This window comes from Malus sylvestris, chromosome 6, assembly GCF_916048215.2.
Source record: "Malus sylvestris chromosome 6, drMalSylv7.2, whole genome shotgun sequence".
Lineage (NCBI taxonomy): Eukaryota > Viridiplantae > Streptophyta > Magnoliopsida > Rosales > Rosaceae > Malus > Malus sylvestris.
In genome coordinates, this window is record NC_062265.1 from 2,570,493 (window position 1) to 2,588,061 (window position 17,569).

Here is a 17,569-nt window from a genome sequence, read left to right on the forward strand (position 1 = left end):
GTAACTTGGTTGAGTTGTAAGGTTTTAGCAGTGGGAAACATGCACAACCAAACACTTTAAGATGAGACATAGTTGGTAAAGTACCAAACAAACAATACAAAGGAGATGACATTTTGAGAGTTTGACATGGCATCCTAATGATCAAATAGACAGAGATGGCACAATCATGAAACCAATATTTTGTTGGTAATGCAGCAGTTTGTAAAAGGGTAATGGCTATCTCAAGAATGTGTCTATGCTTTCTTTCGGCTAGACCATTCTATTCTGGAGTATAAGGACAGGATTTATGATGGATGACACCTTTATCAAGTAAAATTGTTGAAATCTATGACTTGTGTACTCTCCACCACCATCACTTTGAAAAACTTTAATAGAGGCAGAAAATTGGGTGACTAAGAAATTATAAAAGTGAACAAGTACACTGTAAACTTCACTTTTATTTATTAATGGGCAAATCCAGGTAAACCTGGTACATTCATCAGCAAAGCTTACATAATACTTGTAGCCTTCAACTGAGACAATAGAAGAAGGCCCCCCAACATCACTATGGAGAACCTCTAAGGGTTTTACAACCTTATTTGCAAGAAAAACAAATGGCAATTTGGTTAACTTGCCTTCTAGACAATATGTACAAACAGAAGACACATTATCAACAGATGTAGGGATTTTAGATTAATTTAACATTGTAGAGACAACAATGTTAGATGGGTGCCCTAATCTTTTGTGCCACAAATTTATTTTGACATGATGTCCAAGATAGCATGCTTTCTGCTAGAATGATGCAGTGTGCTTTTGTGCTTAAGAAAGTAGATATTGTGGAATATGAAATGGGATAGGATAAAGGCCATCTCTACACAGTCCCTGAAGAAGGATTGTCCCAGTGACCTTGTCCTGGATCCAAAAACAGAATTCATCACAAATGAATCTGCATTTGTTGTCTTTGCACAATCGATATATAGACAATAGATGCTGAGATAAACGAGGCACATGCAATATGTTCTTCAACTCAAATGCATATCTAGGAGTTTTCAAGGTATTGGAGCCAATATGAGAAATTTTTAAACCTAAACCACTAGATGTGGTTATTGTTTCATTGCTGGGAAATGGTTCTGCCAGATTGAGATTGACAAGATCTGAGGTCATATGTGAGGTAGCTCCTGTATCAGCCACCTAAAAAGACTCCTGAGGTGCAGAAGGCTGATAAGTGGTGTGCATGGCAGTGAGAGTAGGTGATGGCGATCTCCTATGGTAAGAAAAATTAGCCCGGTGATAGCATTAAATGGCAGTGCGGCCAAACTTCCAGCAAATCTGACACTGAACCCTGGAGGATGAAGATGTGGAGGTAGAATGTCTTTGAAAACAGTCTGAAGCTATGTGACCCTTTTTGTTGCAAATTTGACACACATGAATGTCATAACCATGCTCAGAACATGTAGATACATGAGGCTTTGGTGAACCAAGAATTCCAGCATTATTATTAGGAACACCATTGAATCGGAAGTTCGAGTGAAAGTTGTTTCTGCCTCTTCCTCGTCCTCAAAAAGCAGAATTAGTAAAACCTCCATTGATATTGGAAAAACGTCTAGAATTAGCATTGTGAGAAGGGCTAGAATTGTGAGTTGGAGAGTGAGATGAACCACCAAAGGAACTGCCAAAAACATGATCACTAAGCATTAAAGCTTTGCCTTTGCCATTGTTATTTTGAGCAAGCATAGCAGTTGCAAAGGTTTCAAAAACTGTATTATTTTCAATAGTAGCTTCCTCAGCCAATAACTGTGCTCTGAAATCTTTCAAGGAGATAACATTTTCTCATCCTCGAATAACAGTTCTAAAAGTGCTATATTCAGCTGGTAACCCCTTGAGGGCTAAAATCACCACATCATCATCATCAAAGAAAACACCAGCCGCAGACAGATGATCTCTAGCATCCTTGATGCGTTGAAGATATTGAGAAACAGAATCAGCACCTTTCTTAATTTTTGTAACTTAGTTTTCATCTGGAAAATACTAGCCTTGGTGATAGTAGAGAACTTGTCTTTCAAATTGGTCCACATGTCATACAAAGTCATACACCCAATAAGGCAAGACATAGCAGTGGGAGAGAGTGTGGCAATGATGAGTTGCATGAAAGCCCGATCATGCATTTTCTAGATTTTAAAGTCATCAGTTTCAACTCCTTCAACTTCATAATCTTTCTCAAATCGAGTAGGACATCGACGAGATCCATCAACAAAGCCAAAAATTCCATGACTTTCAAGCAGCAATTGTAATTGATAATGCCAAACGAGATAATTTGTATCATCTAATTTCACAGTAACTGATGTAGTAACATTCGGAATAAGATTCGTAATCGGAGATTGCACAATTTGCAACTGAGTAGGAGTCACCATATCACTATAACAATTTCAACGAATTGAGGAATTTTCACGAAAACCTTTGAAAAATTAAGGTTTCAAACTTCACAATCTTGATTATACAAAAGACGAAATCAAAATCAAGAGAGAAATAACAAAGAATTGTATAGCAGAAAAAGAAGATCTTCAGTTAGACATTTCATCAAACAAATGGCGATCAATCAACAAATGCAAACTATAGATCGCAAACTCACAGATATAAGAACTGGCAGTACCAAATCAAAAAGAAAAATGTGTACCGATCTTCAGAAAATGTGCATGGAAGCAGAAAGGAACTTAGGATCGAGAAGACGAACCCTCGACCAGCGAAGATACCATGTTAGGATGCAGAAAATGAAGCTTCTGCAATGGAGTTTTCTCAAAAAGTAAAGCACGATAAAGAGAGAGAGAGAGAGAGAGAGAGAAATAGAGAGGTTTATCACTGAATAATTCTTCAAATGTATTGAATGAATGTGCTTAAAGAACAATTACAAGTTATATAGTCACAGCTTTTCCTTACACACTAAGTAAACATTCCTAACTGTTTTAACCACCTAACAACTTATTGCTTAATCTCTGGACACTTGTACTATATAGAACCTTCATATCCTTACAATGAAGACAGGTTTTCGATAAAAAAACCTTTGACAAAAATCAAAGGAAAAAGGCCAACATTGTATCTACCTCACGTTACAGCTGTCACAATTCTAAAACATCAGATGTCTACTATGAAAACGTTGTTGTTTCTGTTAGAATCTGTAAAAGCTTAATAGTATTGCAGCGATTAAGAAGAAGAAAACTAGAACTCAGAGAGAAAGGAAAATGGTGATGCAAAGATTTTGATCAAAATCTCACAAAGATCCAATATGCTCATCTCCGCGTTGTATCCATTCATCCATCAAAACAGTACAAAAGAGCCATTAGGCACTGATAGAAACTAGGAGAGCCTATGAGCTCATCCAAGCATTGATTACAAAATCCTATGAGATCTTCCCACTTGCTCACATCTAAGCCTAACACAAAATGAACTAATCTCAGCCATTGATTTCAAACAACTTATTATCACATGGACTAACAACTTACATAGATAAAGAAAAGGGTAGTTTAGACCTTAATCAACTAATACTCCCTTTTAAGGTCTTAACTGAAATCACTCCTAACTTGTCCCTCAAGTTACAATATTTGTCTTTGGCCAATGTTTGGTGAAGATATCAGCCAGCTGCTCCTTACTCTTACAGAATTGTTGATCAATAATTATTTCCTGAAAACAGGGTTCTTTGACATGGCAATAGCAGAGGTATTGTCACACATCAAAGTAGTAGGTTCAATTTGTTCTTCACTAAAGTCATGCAGTACAAATCTTAGCCATATGGCTTAAGTTGTAGCTTCAAAGGCACTCATATATTCTGCTTCTGCAATTGAGAAAGAAACTTTGATCAGTGAATATGTTCTGGATTGTTTAATTATTTTGTATAAACTTAGCTTCCATAAAGCATTTTAAGTTAAACAGGATAGTGAGTGAATAATAAGCTTGTGCAATGCGAACACATAGCTACTAAATTAAAGTCAATTATATCTTTTTAGTCGACAATTATATATCATCAATAAGTTTAGCCTCTCACCTAACACAAATGCAAAACATTAAAATAAAGGGGTGTGATATCCACACATCTTTTTTTACTTCTCACACACCCTTCTAATTTTCAGCCGTCAAATCGGATGAATTGAAGAAGATCAAAACACATAAATTAACAAGGGGTGTATGAGAAGTAAAAAATGGTGTGTGGATAGCACACCCCTAAAATAAAATGAGCTTTAATGAAAAGGGCTTCTCAAAACTTTTAATTAACAAAAAACTATACTAACTTTATTTAATAAAAATGGTTTAAACTTTAATATACAAAAATGGTTCAAATTTTAATAAAAATGACAAAAATTTTACATAATAACAAAAAAAATAAAAAAAAAGCCAACAAATACTCACGCGTCCATCACACACTTACACATACTATCCCTCACTCTTTCTCTCTCTCCCTCTTTCACATATTCCCATCAATTTTTCTCTCTCCTTTCACCTCACCCATGCACGTCAAGTTTTTCTCTCATTTTTTTTACCTCTCCCCGCTCTTCCCTCTCATTTCACTTCACTCCATAAACAATCTATTTTTATTTTATTTTATTTTATTATTTGTTTATTTGACTATTCTTCCAATTTTTTTAGAACAAACGAAGTAATAATATTACAAGATCAAAAATAAAAGAAATTTTTCATTATTTAGTTTTATGAACACTAATACTGTCACTATTTCTTAAACATAACATTGACTACTTTTAAAACTGAACACTATTTCTTAAACTGAACATTGACTACTTCCTAAACTGAACACTATTTCTTAAACTGAACATTGACTATATCTTAAACGAAACATTAATGCTATCACTACTTCTTAAATTGAACACTAACTATTTGGTCAACTGAACACTGACTATTTCTTAAACCAAACATCTTGTAAACTAAACACTGATTATTTCTTAAATCTAACACTAGTACTATCATTATTTCGTAAACTAAATAGACTATTTATTAAACCAAGTAATAATACTATCACTATTTCGTAAACTAAGCACTGACTATTTCTTAAACCAAACACTAGTATTATCAGTATTTCGTAAACTAGTACTGTCATTATTTCGTAAACTAAACACTTTCTTAAAATCGAACACTAGCACTATCATTGTTTTTTAAACTGAACACTAAAAGGTTCAAAATTTGAAGCTCTCTTCTCATTATCATATGAATCACTGGCAATCATATTTATATTCTTACAGAGTTAGAATAATGATTTTTCACATTCCTATTTGTTCTTTAACATTTCTTCAAACAATTTATTTGACTTTCCTTTAATTTATTCAATACAAAATTAACAACAAAAACATAAATGAAAGATCAAAAAAGCAGTAGAAAAGCTAATGTGCTTTCATTGAGGATCATAATCTAATATTTTTTATTTTTAGGTTTTAGCTAGTTAGGGTTAAAATTAATAAAGAATTCCATAATTTGAACATGGGGTGATGATAAGAGGCTACACCACGTGTATGGCTAAGTGGTAGTCATGTATTGATGTCAGCAATATATTTTTTTATCTCAAATTTCTCTCTCTCTTTCTCTCTAAATTTTTTTGAGGTTTGTTGATGTCAGTTTGAATGGATTTGGTTGACATTCTCTTCTCTCTACCCTCACAGTCTCTCTCTCTCTCTCTCTCTCTCTCTCTCTCTGAACCTTTTCCTTCCCGATGAAATATTTAAAAAGTAATTTGTGTGCTGCATTTCCACTGTTGGTTTTCTGTTGAATTGGTAGATGCTTGCTTTCGCACTGCTCGCGTGCACACGCGCTTTGGGTTGAATAAGTTTTTTTTTTTTTTTATCTTTTGCCCTTCTCATTAAATAAAGTTATTAGGTGACTTTTGGTTAAAACTCAAAGTTTTGAAATCTTTTTTCATTAGTTTTCCTTAAAATAAAATCCTATACACCGCGCTACGCGTGACTGAAAACGATCTTTCGCACAAGCAAGAGAGCATGCGTTGAAAACGATCTTTTATACGAGTGATTTTTTATCGTGTATGGAACACGATTAAGTACATGAATAATAATACAATTAATTAAAAGTTTAAAAAATTCTAAAATGATCTTTGAGATTTGCATAATCAATAGAAATGGTCTATGAGATTCAAAATTAATAGAAATGGTCCCTGAGATTGTCCACCATCCATGATTTTGGTTCTTCCGTTAAAAACTCTTTGGGCAATTTTCAAAACTTCGTAACTCAATCGATTCTTAACCAAATTCGACCCATAATATATCAAAATGAAGATAGGAAAGTGTAGAACAAGATTATACCTATTTGGAAGCCCAATGGTTGCCGGAAGTGGCCGTAAAATAGCCTGAAAGTGACTGGTTTGCTGAAAAACTGGAAACTCACCGGAAACTGGGTAAACTTTAAACGTTCATAACTTCTTCAATACCAACGAAATCGAGTGATTCAAAAACAAAAATCATACTTCTTGATGAGATGAAGATAATGGTATCTTTCTATATGGCTAAATCGCCGTGGTTTGGCTGGAAGACGGCTCGAAATTAGCTAACTCGAAAATGGTTAGCCACTTTCGAGCCGTTTTGCGGCGAAACCAAGGTGAGTTAGTCATCGATAAAGGTACCATTATCTTTGTCTCAGGTACCATTTCTATTAATTTTGAATCTCATAGACCATTTCTATTGATTATGCAAATCTCAATGATCATTTTGGATATTTAGCCAAAAAATTGTCCTTTTCTCACGAGCAAGAACGCGTGCAAAAAGGTTAGTGATTTTAAAAGCTGGATATACGAATCATAATGCCCTATTACATATTAATCCACGACGAAACCCTATAATTGCGGTTTCGGGAGCAGGGAAGAGAACGCCGTGGTAGGGCGGGGGAAGATGTATGGTGGAGGCGGAGATGAGGAAGCGAGCGTGGGGCTGAGAGGCGGCGGAGGAGGAGGAGGAGGGGGAATGATGAAGATGATGATTAGCAGTCCGACCGGGGCAGGGCAGTGGGCCTCGGAGGAGACAAGGGAGCTGATCGCGATCCGTGGGGAGCTGGAGATTAGGGACTCCGTTGTATCGAAGCGCAGCAAGCCGCAGTGGGAGGCAGTGAGCTCTAAGATGACTGAGAGAGGCTTCAATCGAACCCCCGAGCAGTGCAAGTGCAAGTGGAAGAACCTCCTCATTCGCTACAAGGTATGAATTTTCAAAACTGACAACGCACCCAAAAACCCCCAATTGGATTTTTCTAGGGTTTTGGTTGAAATCACTTAGAGGCCGTTTCCATTTCGTTTTCAATCAGTTTTCGTTAGCGGAAAATAAAAACTAAAAACGAAATGGTTATGAAGCGGCTTTTAGCAAACACTATTTAGTAATAATGACTTGTATATCTTCAGGGGAAGGAGACGTCTGATCCAGAGAGTGGGCGGGAATGTCCATTCTTTGAAGAGTTGCACGCAGTGTTTACTGAAAGAGCCAAGAATATGCAGAGATTGCTTCTTGAATCCGAGGCGGGTTCTGCCCGACCAAAGAAACTTGTTAAGAGGAAATCGAGGTCAGGGCAGTGGTCGGATGAGTTGTCAGAAGACGCGGAGGAGGAGGATAGCCATGGGAAAGGTAAGAAAAGGAAGGGGGAAGGAGTAGTATTGGCAAGAGCAACCAATCCTGCAAGTGGAAGTAGTACTAGCAGTGTGCAGGAATTACTTAAGGAGTTTTTTCAGCATCAGCAGAGGATGGAGATGGAGTGGAGGCAAATGATGGAGAAGCGGGCACTGGAGCGGCGGCTGTTTGAGGAGGAATGGAGGCAAAAGATGGAGAAAACGGAGAGGGAGAGGTTAATGGTTGAGCAGGCTTGGAGAGAGAGGGAAGAAGAGAGAAGGATTAGGGAAGAGAGCAGAGCTGAGAGGAGGGATGCCCTGTTAACCACTCTCTTGAACAGGCTGATCAATCAAACTAACTTCTGACTCACACTCTGAGGTGAATAGTTTTCCTTTTCTTTTTGGACGAAAGGTGAATGGTTTTCAGGTTCATAAACTTTTGCCAGCTTGAGTAGCGAAATATGCATCATTGATGGTTTGCGAAGATGTGCTAGACTGAAGTTATCGTGATTTGTAAAGTTGGGCTTGTTGGTTTATAAAATGTTACCTTGGTATACAAGTTTCGTTCGGTAGACATTTATAAGATACTGTGACTTCGATGGAGGACCAAACCACGCTTTTACATCGATATTAAGAGGTAAAATTGCTTGCCCTTTTATTTGCTGCTCCTGGCAGGGTGCAAGGGTTTGTTGTGCATGCTTCTTGTTCAATACACGAGAAATCTGTCGTTGTCTCTGTTTTTGTTTTTCGATTTCTTCGTTTCCTGGTTTTTTTGAATTGGCGGAAGTGTTATTTACGGAAGGTATGGAAATCTTGAGATAGATGGATGAAAAATCTTTTGTAACACTAGCATATAGATTGAAGTATATGACTGAACGAGATTGCAAATGTTTTACGAATCTTATCTTATGTAACAACAATAAGTATACTTCACTGTTTCATACATATCATATGCTACTTGTGGTGTAGAGGTGAATAATTATGTTATAAACAGGCTTAAGAGTGGGGATGCACCTATATGGTTTCTCTCTCTGTCTCCCTCAATCTGTCTGCCTCGACGCTTGAAGGATGGGGCTGCACGCGGCGAAGGGTGCAAACTTGATATACATTGTTAACGGTCTCTCGAATATTTAAAGTTTTGAGGTTAGTTATCGTCTAACATGATGGATCGATCGATGGATGCAGATCGTGTACCTATATAGAACACACATAAAACTTATTCCGTTATTCCTGCCGAATTTTTGTCCAACAGTCACATTTGAAGCTTGCCCACAAATTTATAACCTGTTAAGTGGATTATTGGACAACACTCACATTTAAACCTGCTAATGGTGCATATTATAAAAAATAATTATAAAAAAAAAGAAAAAAAAGAAACAAATAAACAAACAGAAAAAATATCATTTCACATCCCATGTAACCTTATACAGAAAGTTATAGTAATGGTCCCTCAATTTTAATCTAATTGGAGCAATGGTTTCTCAACTAAAAATTTATGATCAATGGACTCTGAACTCTTTAAAACGTAAAGCTATGGTTCTTTTCGTTAATTCCGTCAAAACTTCTGTTAAAATGAGTCGTGTTGGAAGAATCATTGCTACAATTGGGTTAAAGGTGAGGAAATTTTTCTCCAATGGATTAAAGTTGAATGACTATTTCTCTAATTGGGTTAAAGTTTTTAAGGTACCATTTCTACAATTTTTTCATTTAGTTTCCCATATTGGGCTTTTAATTCTGACTTCACGTGCATGACAAGTGACTCATTTTGACGAAAGTTTTAACGGAGTTGACGAAAATGACCAATGGTAATGGATTTTTAGTTGAGATATCTAATTCAGTTAAAGTTGAATGATCACTGCTACAATTTTCTCAACCTTATATGTTGAAATTTATTTCTTCAAAAAAAAAAAATCTATTATCAATCCTCCTCCCAGATTACCATACAAATTTTTCTCCAATTGAATTAAAGTTGAATGACTATTTCTCTAATTGAGTTAAAGTTTTTAAGGGACCATTTCTACAATTTTTTTCATTTAGTTTCTCATATTGGGCTCTTGATTTTGACTTCACGTACGTGGCAAGTGACTCGTTTTGGACCGAAATTTTAACGGAGTTGACGAAAATGACCAAAGTGTCACATTTTAATGAGTTAAATGACTAATGGTAATGGATTTTTAGTTGAGAGATCTAATTCAGTTAAAGTTAAAGGATCACTGCTACAATTTTATCAACCTTATATGTAGAAATTTATTTCTTCAAAAAAAAAATAATAATAAATTCTATTATCAATCCTAGGGGTGGAATTTTTTGCCAAATTACCATACCAACCAAATTACCAACTGTACCATACCAAAGTTGTGCCAAAAAATTTGTACCATTGGTAATGGTACGGTATTTGTACCGTACCATACATTTTCGGTACGGTAATGATATTCAAAACCATTACCAGTGGTATACCCTACCGTACCACTACTATTAATATTATATCATCTATTTATTCATTTATATATATAATTAGGTATTATTATCATTATATATGCACTTCTTTTTTTTTCTAATCATTTATCCAATCATCTCACCCTCTAACTTCTACTTTCCCAATAAAAAAAAACCTAAGCTTTCTTGTGATGCGACTCTTCATCTTTTCACTCATCTAGTCATCGGCTTCATCTATGTTGCTCCCGTTCAGGCAACTCTCTCTCTCTTCGCAGTCCATCTCATCTTCTCCTTCATCAAATTGGGATGTCTTTCTCCCTAGCTTCGTCTATCAAGTTAATTTTTGTACAATTTTAAAGAATGTAGAGATGGAATTTAGGAATCTTTGTACTTTTTTTTTTAGGGATGTTGGGTTATTTCAGCAATTCTTCCATCTATTTACTTCTTGTTTCTTAAATGAATCTTTATAAAATTCTCATAATTAAATTAAAAAGTTTATTTAATTAGAGCAATGATCTTTCAACTAAAAATTTATGATCAATGGTCTCTGAACTCTTTAAAACGTAAAGTTATGGTCCTTTTCGTTAACTTTGTCAAAACTTCTGTTAAAATGAGTCGTGTTGGAAGAATCATTGCTACAATTGGGTTAAAGGTGAGGGAATTTTTCTCCAATTGGATTAAAGTTGAATGTCTATTTCTCTAATTGGGTTAAAAATTTTAAGGGACCATTTCTACAATTTTTTCATTTAGTTTCCCATATTGGGCTTTTGATTCTGACTTCACGTGCGTGGTAAGTGACTCATTTTGACAGAAGTTTTAACGGAGTTGACGAAAATGACCAAAGTGGCACATTTTAATGAGTTAAATGACCAATGGTAATGGATTTTTAGTTGAGAGATCTAATTCAGTTAAGGTTGAAGGATCACTGCTATAATTTTCTCAACCTTATATGTTGAAATTTATTTCTTCAAAAAAAAAAAAAATCTATTATCAATCCTCCTCCCAGATTGCCCTACAACGTTCACAAGCCAGGGCAGGAGCTATTTCTATAGTCACATAAAGGTTGGTTTGAAAATACTTTTAAAATGGTTTAAGGCACATAACTAGTGTTTCTTGCAATAAGTACTTCGAGTGCTTTTGGACACAAAAAACATTTTCTTCAAAAGTGTTTTCAGTTATTTTAAAAACGTATCCAAACGAGCTCTAAATCTCGTGATTGCCTCAATGGTTACATTAGATATGTTGCTATTTCTACAAGGATTGCTATTTGCTAATGCCTGAGAAGTGAGAGACTTGGGCTAAATCACACAATAGTTAATAATGGAGGAATTTAGTATTGAACTTGTCATCGGAATTGAAATTTAAGATCTCTCATTTACAATTGAATAATAGAACTACTTACGTCTCATTTAGTTGATGAACCCACCACTAAATTGCCCTCCCTATCACTCGACTCTCACAATCCACAACAATGGTGACTTGGTAATTTTATGCACGACATATTAACCCGACACAAAATAACACAGAAAAAAAGGTTTCAAGTTAAGGCTTAAACGGGTCAGGTAATAAGCACTCATTAATAGGTTGTTTCAGGTCTACAAGCGGGTAATCCGTTTCAACCTGTTTTAACCCGTTAAACTAATGGCGTGTTTACCAAATGGGAATAGAGAGGGAAGAAGGGGAATCACACTCCCTTCAAGGTATTCAGGCGTTTACTTAGCATTTAAAGAATGAAAAAAATAGCGAGGTCCACCTAAAATCCGTAACCGGACTCCTAAATTCCGGAATTGAATTACCTATATGAGGCGGTATTTACATTCCGGAGAAACGGCTACATCCTTCAGATAGAAAGTTTAAAGGCAGAGTGAAGTCCACACAAAAGATCTCGAACACAGGAGACATATAAGTATTCGTTCGATATTGGGATACAACGAAAATTTTCGGGTTTCTGTTCAGATCATTCTTTATTACACATAGAAACTTCGAGCAGAAACAAAACTTAAATTCACAGCCAATGTAACTCCAGATCTGACAGAACATTATCAATCATTCTTCCTAGTCATACAACGGTTCACAGACCAGGGTCAGAAGCTGGAGGGATTTCATACAAGCCTATACAGTCCAAACTCTGAAACAACACAGCAAGGACTTTTTACTTCTGCTCTTTAATGCTTTCTTTCACATGAGAAACTGATCATTCTGATTCAATGGGAGGAGGATTTTCTCTGGGATGTTTGGAACCATAGTGATCGCTAAGTTGCTTCGGGTTTGCAAGTTGTACCTGAAAACACACATTTTGTAAACAATCAAAGCATGCATAAACAAAGAATCAACATATATTTGCAGTTAAACATGAGTTTTTTTCTCGAAAAGTACACGTTCCAAATGCTAAAAGATCATAAAAAACCCTTTCGGTAAGCCATATACTAAAGTATGTGACCCAATGACATCCGGAATTTAAAATCTCAAGCCATCCAACTAAAGACATTACTTAAGCCTTCGAAGTTTTCAATTTCTGGGAAGCTTGCATTCCAGTACTGCTACCATACTCTATATAAAAATGAAAAGTCGCTGTCTTTATTCTTCCTTGCCACAGAGAATAATCATTGATTCATTGGAAATAGAAAGTTACATCAATCTACATCAATCTCCATTGAATTTCCTCAAATACACAGATCTTCCTCCTGGGTGAAGAGATCACAATCCATCTCTAAATCTGATAATAAATGCATGTTATCATGTACTTTATTGTCGACGTAAGCTAAAATATACTCTGACAGACATGTAGGAAGCTCACTATGAAATATTTATTTGGAAGTAGAAAGACAGCTTGAATGGAGGTCATTCGGCAAGTCAATCAGAGGATGGAACTCGAGTTCACAACACCAGTATGAAACATTGCTCATCACCAACTTCCACAAAAAATACATCATATCAACTATCATGATAAATTGACATCCCTCCTGTGACAGGTGGCACAGATCCTGACAATGTATGCTTATCAAGGGGCATCCACTACTTCTACCTCCTTCATTCAGTTGGGTACACAACCACTATATTAAGTGCATCATGTACATCTTCCAATGATTTATGCGTCACTGACTCTGGGAAAACATATGGTATGACCAGTAGGAAATATGTTTTCGAGCACGTTTGAGTTGACAAAAGTTACATATAGCATATGGATCCTTTTCCTATGCGGTCATCAATTATATCCTGTCAGTTAAACTCCTTTTTTTAATTTTTTATTTTCGATAAGAAACACAATTTTGTTAATAGTCAAACTGATACAGCCACTGTGGACAAGCAGTCCCCCATAACTATACCATAGAAACTGATGCACTACAAGAACTAAGATAAATCACACAGGTTGTGGAAATAGTTTTCCGACTTAAATTTGACCCCTTTATGTATCAATAAAATATAGCTTCCAGTCATGCTGGTATTGTAAGACTGAACAAAGCAAGAACATTTTTCTGGTTTAGGAGTGATTGCTAGCAAAGTGAACCACTTATTAATAAAGGAAACAAAGTATACCAACCACAAAAGCACACAAGCAAAACCAAAAGGCGGCAAAGTGATATACTGAAAGGGCTATAGTAACTCATAGGTGCAAGTTGATCCAAAAGAATATAAACTCCAAATAGATAGATTCATCATCCATGTAAAAAGTTACAACAGACAATCCACAAATTGACACAAGGTAAAAGTTAACAATAACAACAAATAGCCCACAAAAGTTGTGGAAACGGTATTACTATTCATGTTTGACCCCATTACGATATCAATGAAATATACCTTCCACTCGTGCTGGTATTTGGAGATTAAAAAGCACAAGAATTTTTGTTTATTAGTAATTAGAAATCAAGAAGAGGTCGCACTTGGTGTGATGGCAAGTGCCTTCACCCATGAGCGGTAGGTCTCGGGTTCGAGACTTGGGAGCAGCCTCTCCATAAAATGGGGGTAAGGCTAGCCGACATTCACCTCTCCCAGACCCTGCGTAAAGCGGGAGCCTTGTGCACTAGGTACGACCTAAGTGATTAGAAATCAAGTGAACCACTTACTAAGTCACTGAAACAAGGTATACCATACACAGTAGAAACAGAAACAAAACCACAGGCTGGACAAGTGATGTACCACAAGAAATATAGTAGTTCTTAGATATGAGTTGATCCAAAGAAATGTAATCTCCAAAGGATGTATTCATCATCCCATACAAACAATAAATACAAGAATATTTCTACGAACAGTCTTTGCTTCGTAATCATTCTACTCTGACAACAAGCCAAAATCAGTCAAACAGTCAAACCATAACTTATCTGCTTCCCTAGGCTCTCTAACTATTCCTTTCAAAATCTAGCGTCTTAGTAGAAAGCACCTTATGTCTAAAACTTATACGGATTTTCCCCTTGTTATAATCTGGATTTTTTAGTTTTTTAGTTTTCGGGTTGGACTGGTTGGTCTCTGCACTTTGTGGGGATTTCTAGGTTGTAGCTATATCTGCTTGTTTTTTCCCTTTGTTTGTCTCACTTTGTAGTTGTTTTGGCGGACCTCTTGTCAATCCTGTCCTCTCCAGTAATGCTTATCATTTTCTTTGATAAATTATATTTCCTATAAAACATGGAAAAAAAACTGGCATAAAAAAGCACCTTAAAAATCTGGGAACTCACTAGAAAACTTTGAAGGGTCAGTAAAACTAGAATGACCACACAGTTAAGATGATAAATTTGTATTTTCTTCATCCCTCTTACACACGACAAACAAGTTTACTTGAAAGGAAAATCTCTCTTGACAACTAGACATATTTTCGTGAGTAGAAAATCCATGTCAGATCCTTCATAGTTCAGTGTACACACGGACTCTCTTCGGAAATCCAACTACTACATCTCACACTTAACTATCACAAATCACAGTTCTTTTAGGTCGCAGCAATAATCAATGATCAAACAATAATGTCAAATCATATTCTATACACCATCACTACCAATATCAAACACGTTGCTTTTGTAATTTACGCGAAACCCGTTGTTCATTGGAAAAACGGAAGTATGCAGACCGTTATAATGTCTTATATATTGGCCTTTAATCGAAGTCCATACACAATTCGAGTAATCGCAAACAAATGTACTGCTTATCGCTAGCGGAAGAGCCTCCTATGACAATTTACCCGAGGTTTAAGAGTCGGATTCGATGAGTCTCTAACCCAAAAGTTTCTCCATTTACTCCACCAACTAGTCCAAATTGAATCATCAAATCAAAGTACAATCTTCAATTCAAAGCTTTCATTTTATCGGCCCATAACAATCAATTAGATGTGAATTTGTTCACTGAATCATAAAATTTAAGAATAATAATGATTGGATTGAATAATTGTATAAATTCATGGATCATAGTAAAAGATCAGATCAAGGTGGAGAGTGAAGGGTGAAGAGGAAGAAGAACCTTGCAAATTGGACAGGTGATTTTGAGAGCAACGGCTCTGGCCTCAAACTGAGACCCTTTTGCCTTCTGATTCTTCTCCGCATTTCGTCTCTGCGCTTCGATCTTCTGCTTTCCCCGAGTCATCTTTCACCGCTCCTCTCTCTCTCTCGGACTCTGGGAGACCGAATATGGGTGAAATTCTTATTTGATACGTAGTTTTGGGGCCCACCCAGTCTCATCCGCCAACCCAACTTAAAAGCAACTCAAATAGAATTCTCTCTTGCAACAAGGGAGGAGACCAGTCCAAGTATCAACACGCTTTTAAAACGGTTGAAAGAAATTTTGGTATAATTATTTGTGAAATGAATCCTTAATAAAAACGCAAATGAATTCTATAAAAATACTTGAAGTGTTTCATAAAGGAAGCACATAATTGATGCTTTCTGGAAGAAGCACTGCACATAAGAAATATAGACTCGTTTTTACACAAGTTGGGTCCAACTTGAACTATTTTGAAAACTAAAAGTAAGAACTGAACAATTTTATATCGGACCGAATAACTTAAGTCCCTGTATGTCCACCCCTAATATAGAGCATTCATCATTATTATATTTCACTACTATAGAACTGAGATTTCTCTTTACGCGACCCAATGTTCTTCGTCACGAAGACTGTTCAATGTAGTAGTGACATATACAATGACTAATATTAGGGATTGTTGCAAGTTCAGTTGTTGGACTAATAAAGGACATGTAATTTACGGTCTTGGTTGATTCAATGCTTATACAAAAAGGTTTACACTGCACCCTGTGGTCCATGTCTATGATACACCCTTCTCGACTCGGGTTATATTCTCATGGCCGCAAATGGGCTTATAATCTAATAAGGGACGAGCTTTTAATTGAGGCCGAATCAAGTAAGGTCATCCATGCGGTGCGCACCACTTTCAATTTGTCATGTTCGAATTTATTATCATGCATGCACTTTGTTTTGGTTAATATTTGAATATTGGACTTGAAAGAAGAAAAGTTCAAGGATGCCAAATTAAATGAAGACTTGTCTGAAACCCAGCATCGAACCCAGAGACAAACTGAAGCCTTCTCAACCAAGACACAAGCCATATGCCTATAACTGAAATGACAAGTGATGGAGACTAATCTACTATCAGCCAAAAAGTACTTTTCAATGACACTGCAAGTAAAAAACTGATAACTCACTACCTTCCAAGAGCTTTTGGGCAAGAGCAAAGCCCTGACCATCGAGCCAAATCACCTATAAAAGGGAGAAGAGACAACAGAGACAATAACATTCAACCAATCAAACAAACAAGCATACAAACTCTGCTTTCAAGCCAGATTTGCATTCAAAAAACTGAAATCAAACCAGATTCAGTCTTTTTAGCAATAGTTTCTTTAGAAAAGCTATCTTTTATCTAGTATAAAAGCTCTGCTACTTCCCTTAGTGTTGTAGTATCGATTCCCTCGTGTAAACATGTTTACCATCCATCCCTTTTAGTTGTAAACTCAAAGAGAAGTGGCTGCAAGAGGTTCAACCTTGCCAGACAAGGTGAAATCTTGCCCAAGTGTCTTTGCTTGTTCTCTAAATTAGTAGATCTATTGATTAATGCACTCTTCAGCATGTATTCAAGTCATTTGTTTTTCTATTTTAAGAGTCTCATTTGCATCTGGATCTAGTTAACTTAATAGATATGTTTTCATTAAGAATAACTTGGAACCAAATGACTTAAAGGGCTTTGGACTTCCTCCATTCGAACATACAAGATCATGAACTAAAAGTCCTTGGTCACAAGGTAAGAAAAAGAACTTAATGCAGACTTAACTCATCTACGACAATCCTTTGATAACAAGAAGTTTGAGTAACTTGGGGCGCAAGTAATCAACTTAAAACACACTTGTTCTACATCTGTTATATTGAGATAACACTGGCACGCCTAAGCATTTAGTTAGTTTTGATTGCGAGCCTTAAGGCCTACACCTAAGGATCCACAAAGGCACGTTTCAAAACTAACTTCAAGCTCCTATTGCAGCACACAAGACAAGCAAGAGCTTCACTACCAAACATACACATCCAAAGTGCCAATCCTTTGCCAGAGAAATCTTTGCCCGAACACACCTCCTC

General features: G+C 36.2%; 1 protein-coding gene and 1 long non-coding RNA gene across 3 annotated transcripts; one reads left to right on the forward strand and one right to left on the reverse strand.

The window, feature by feature from the left end:
- Positions 1-6,796: 6,796 nt before the first annotated feature.
- LOC126625258 (trihelix transcription factor GT-3b-like) lies at positions 6,797-8,811 on the forward strand. 2 transcript variants are annotated; one of them, XR_007624365.1, is made up of 3 exons: positions 6,797-7,172; positions 7,373-8,210; positions 8,568-8,811. XR_007624365.1 is itself a non-coding variant. In XM_050294347.1 (2 exons), the coding sequence occupies exons 1-2, from the start codon at positions 6,873-6,875 to the stop codon at positions 7,937-7,939; spliced, it is 867 nt and encodes a 288-aa protein (XP_050150304.1). In that variant the 5' UTR covers positions 6,797-6,872; the 3' UTR covers positions 7,940-8,518. The 2 variants fall into 2 exon arrangements, 1 of the variants encoding a protein (XP_050150304.1); XM_050294347.1 differs by lacking the exon at positions 8,568-8,811 and having other exon boundaries at positions 7,373-8,518.
- Positions 8,812-13,626: 4,815 nt separating this feature from the next.
- LOC126625260 (uncharacterized) lies at positions 13,627-15,792 on the reverse strand. Its single transcript, XR_007624366.1, has 2 exons — positions 15,452-15,792; positions 13,627-14,041 (listed from the first exon to the last, which is right to left on the reverse strand). It is a non-coding gene; the product is annotated as an uncharacterized LOC126625260 (long non-coding RNA).
- Positions 15,793-17,569: the final 1,777 nt, after the last annotated feature.

What these genes read in the sequence shown, in the direction of transcription:
- LOC126625258 (XM_050294347.1), top strand. Translation starts at nt 6,873, where the DNA reads ATGTATGGTGGAGGCGGAGATGAGGAAGCGAGCGTGGGGCTGAGAGGC. An exon ending in ACCTCCTCATTCGCTACAAG is followed by an intron (nt 7,173 to 7,372) that starts GTATGAATTTTC and finishes GTATATCTTCAG; the next exon opens with GGGAAGGAGACGTCTGATCC.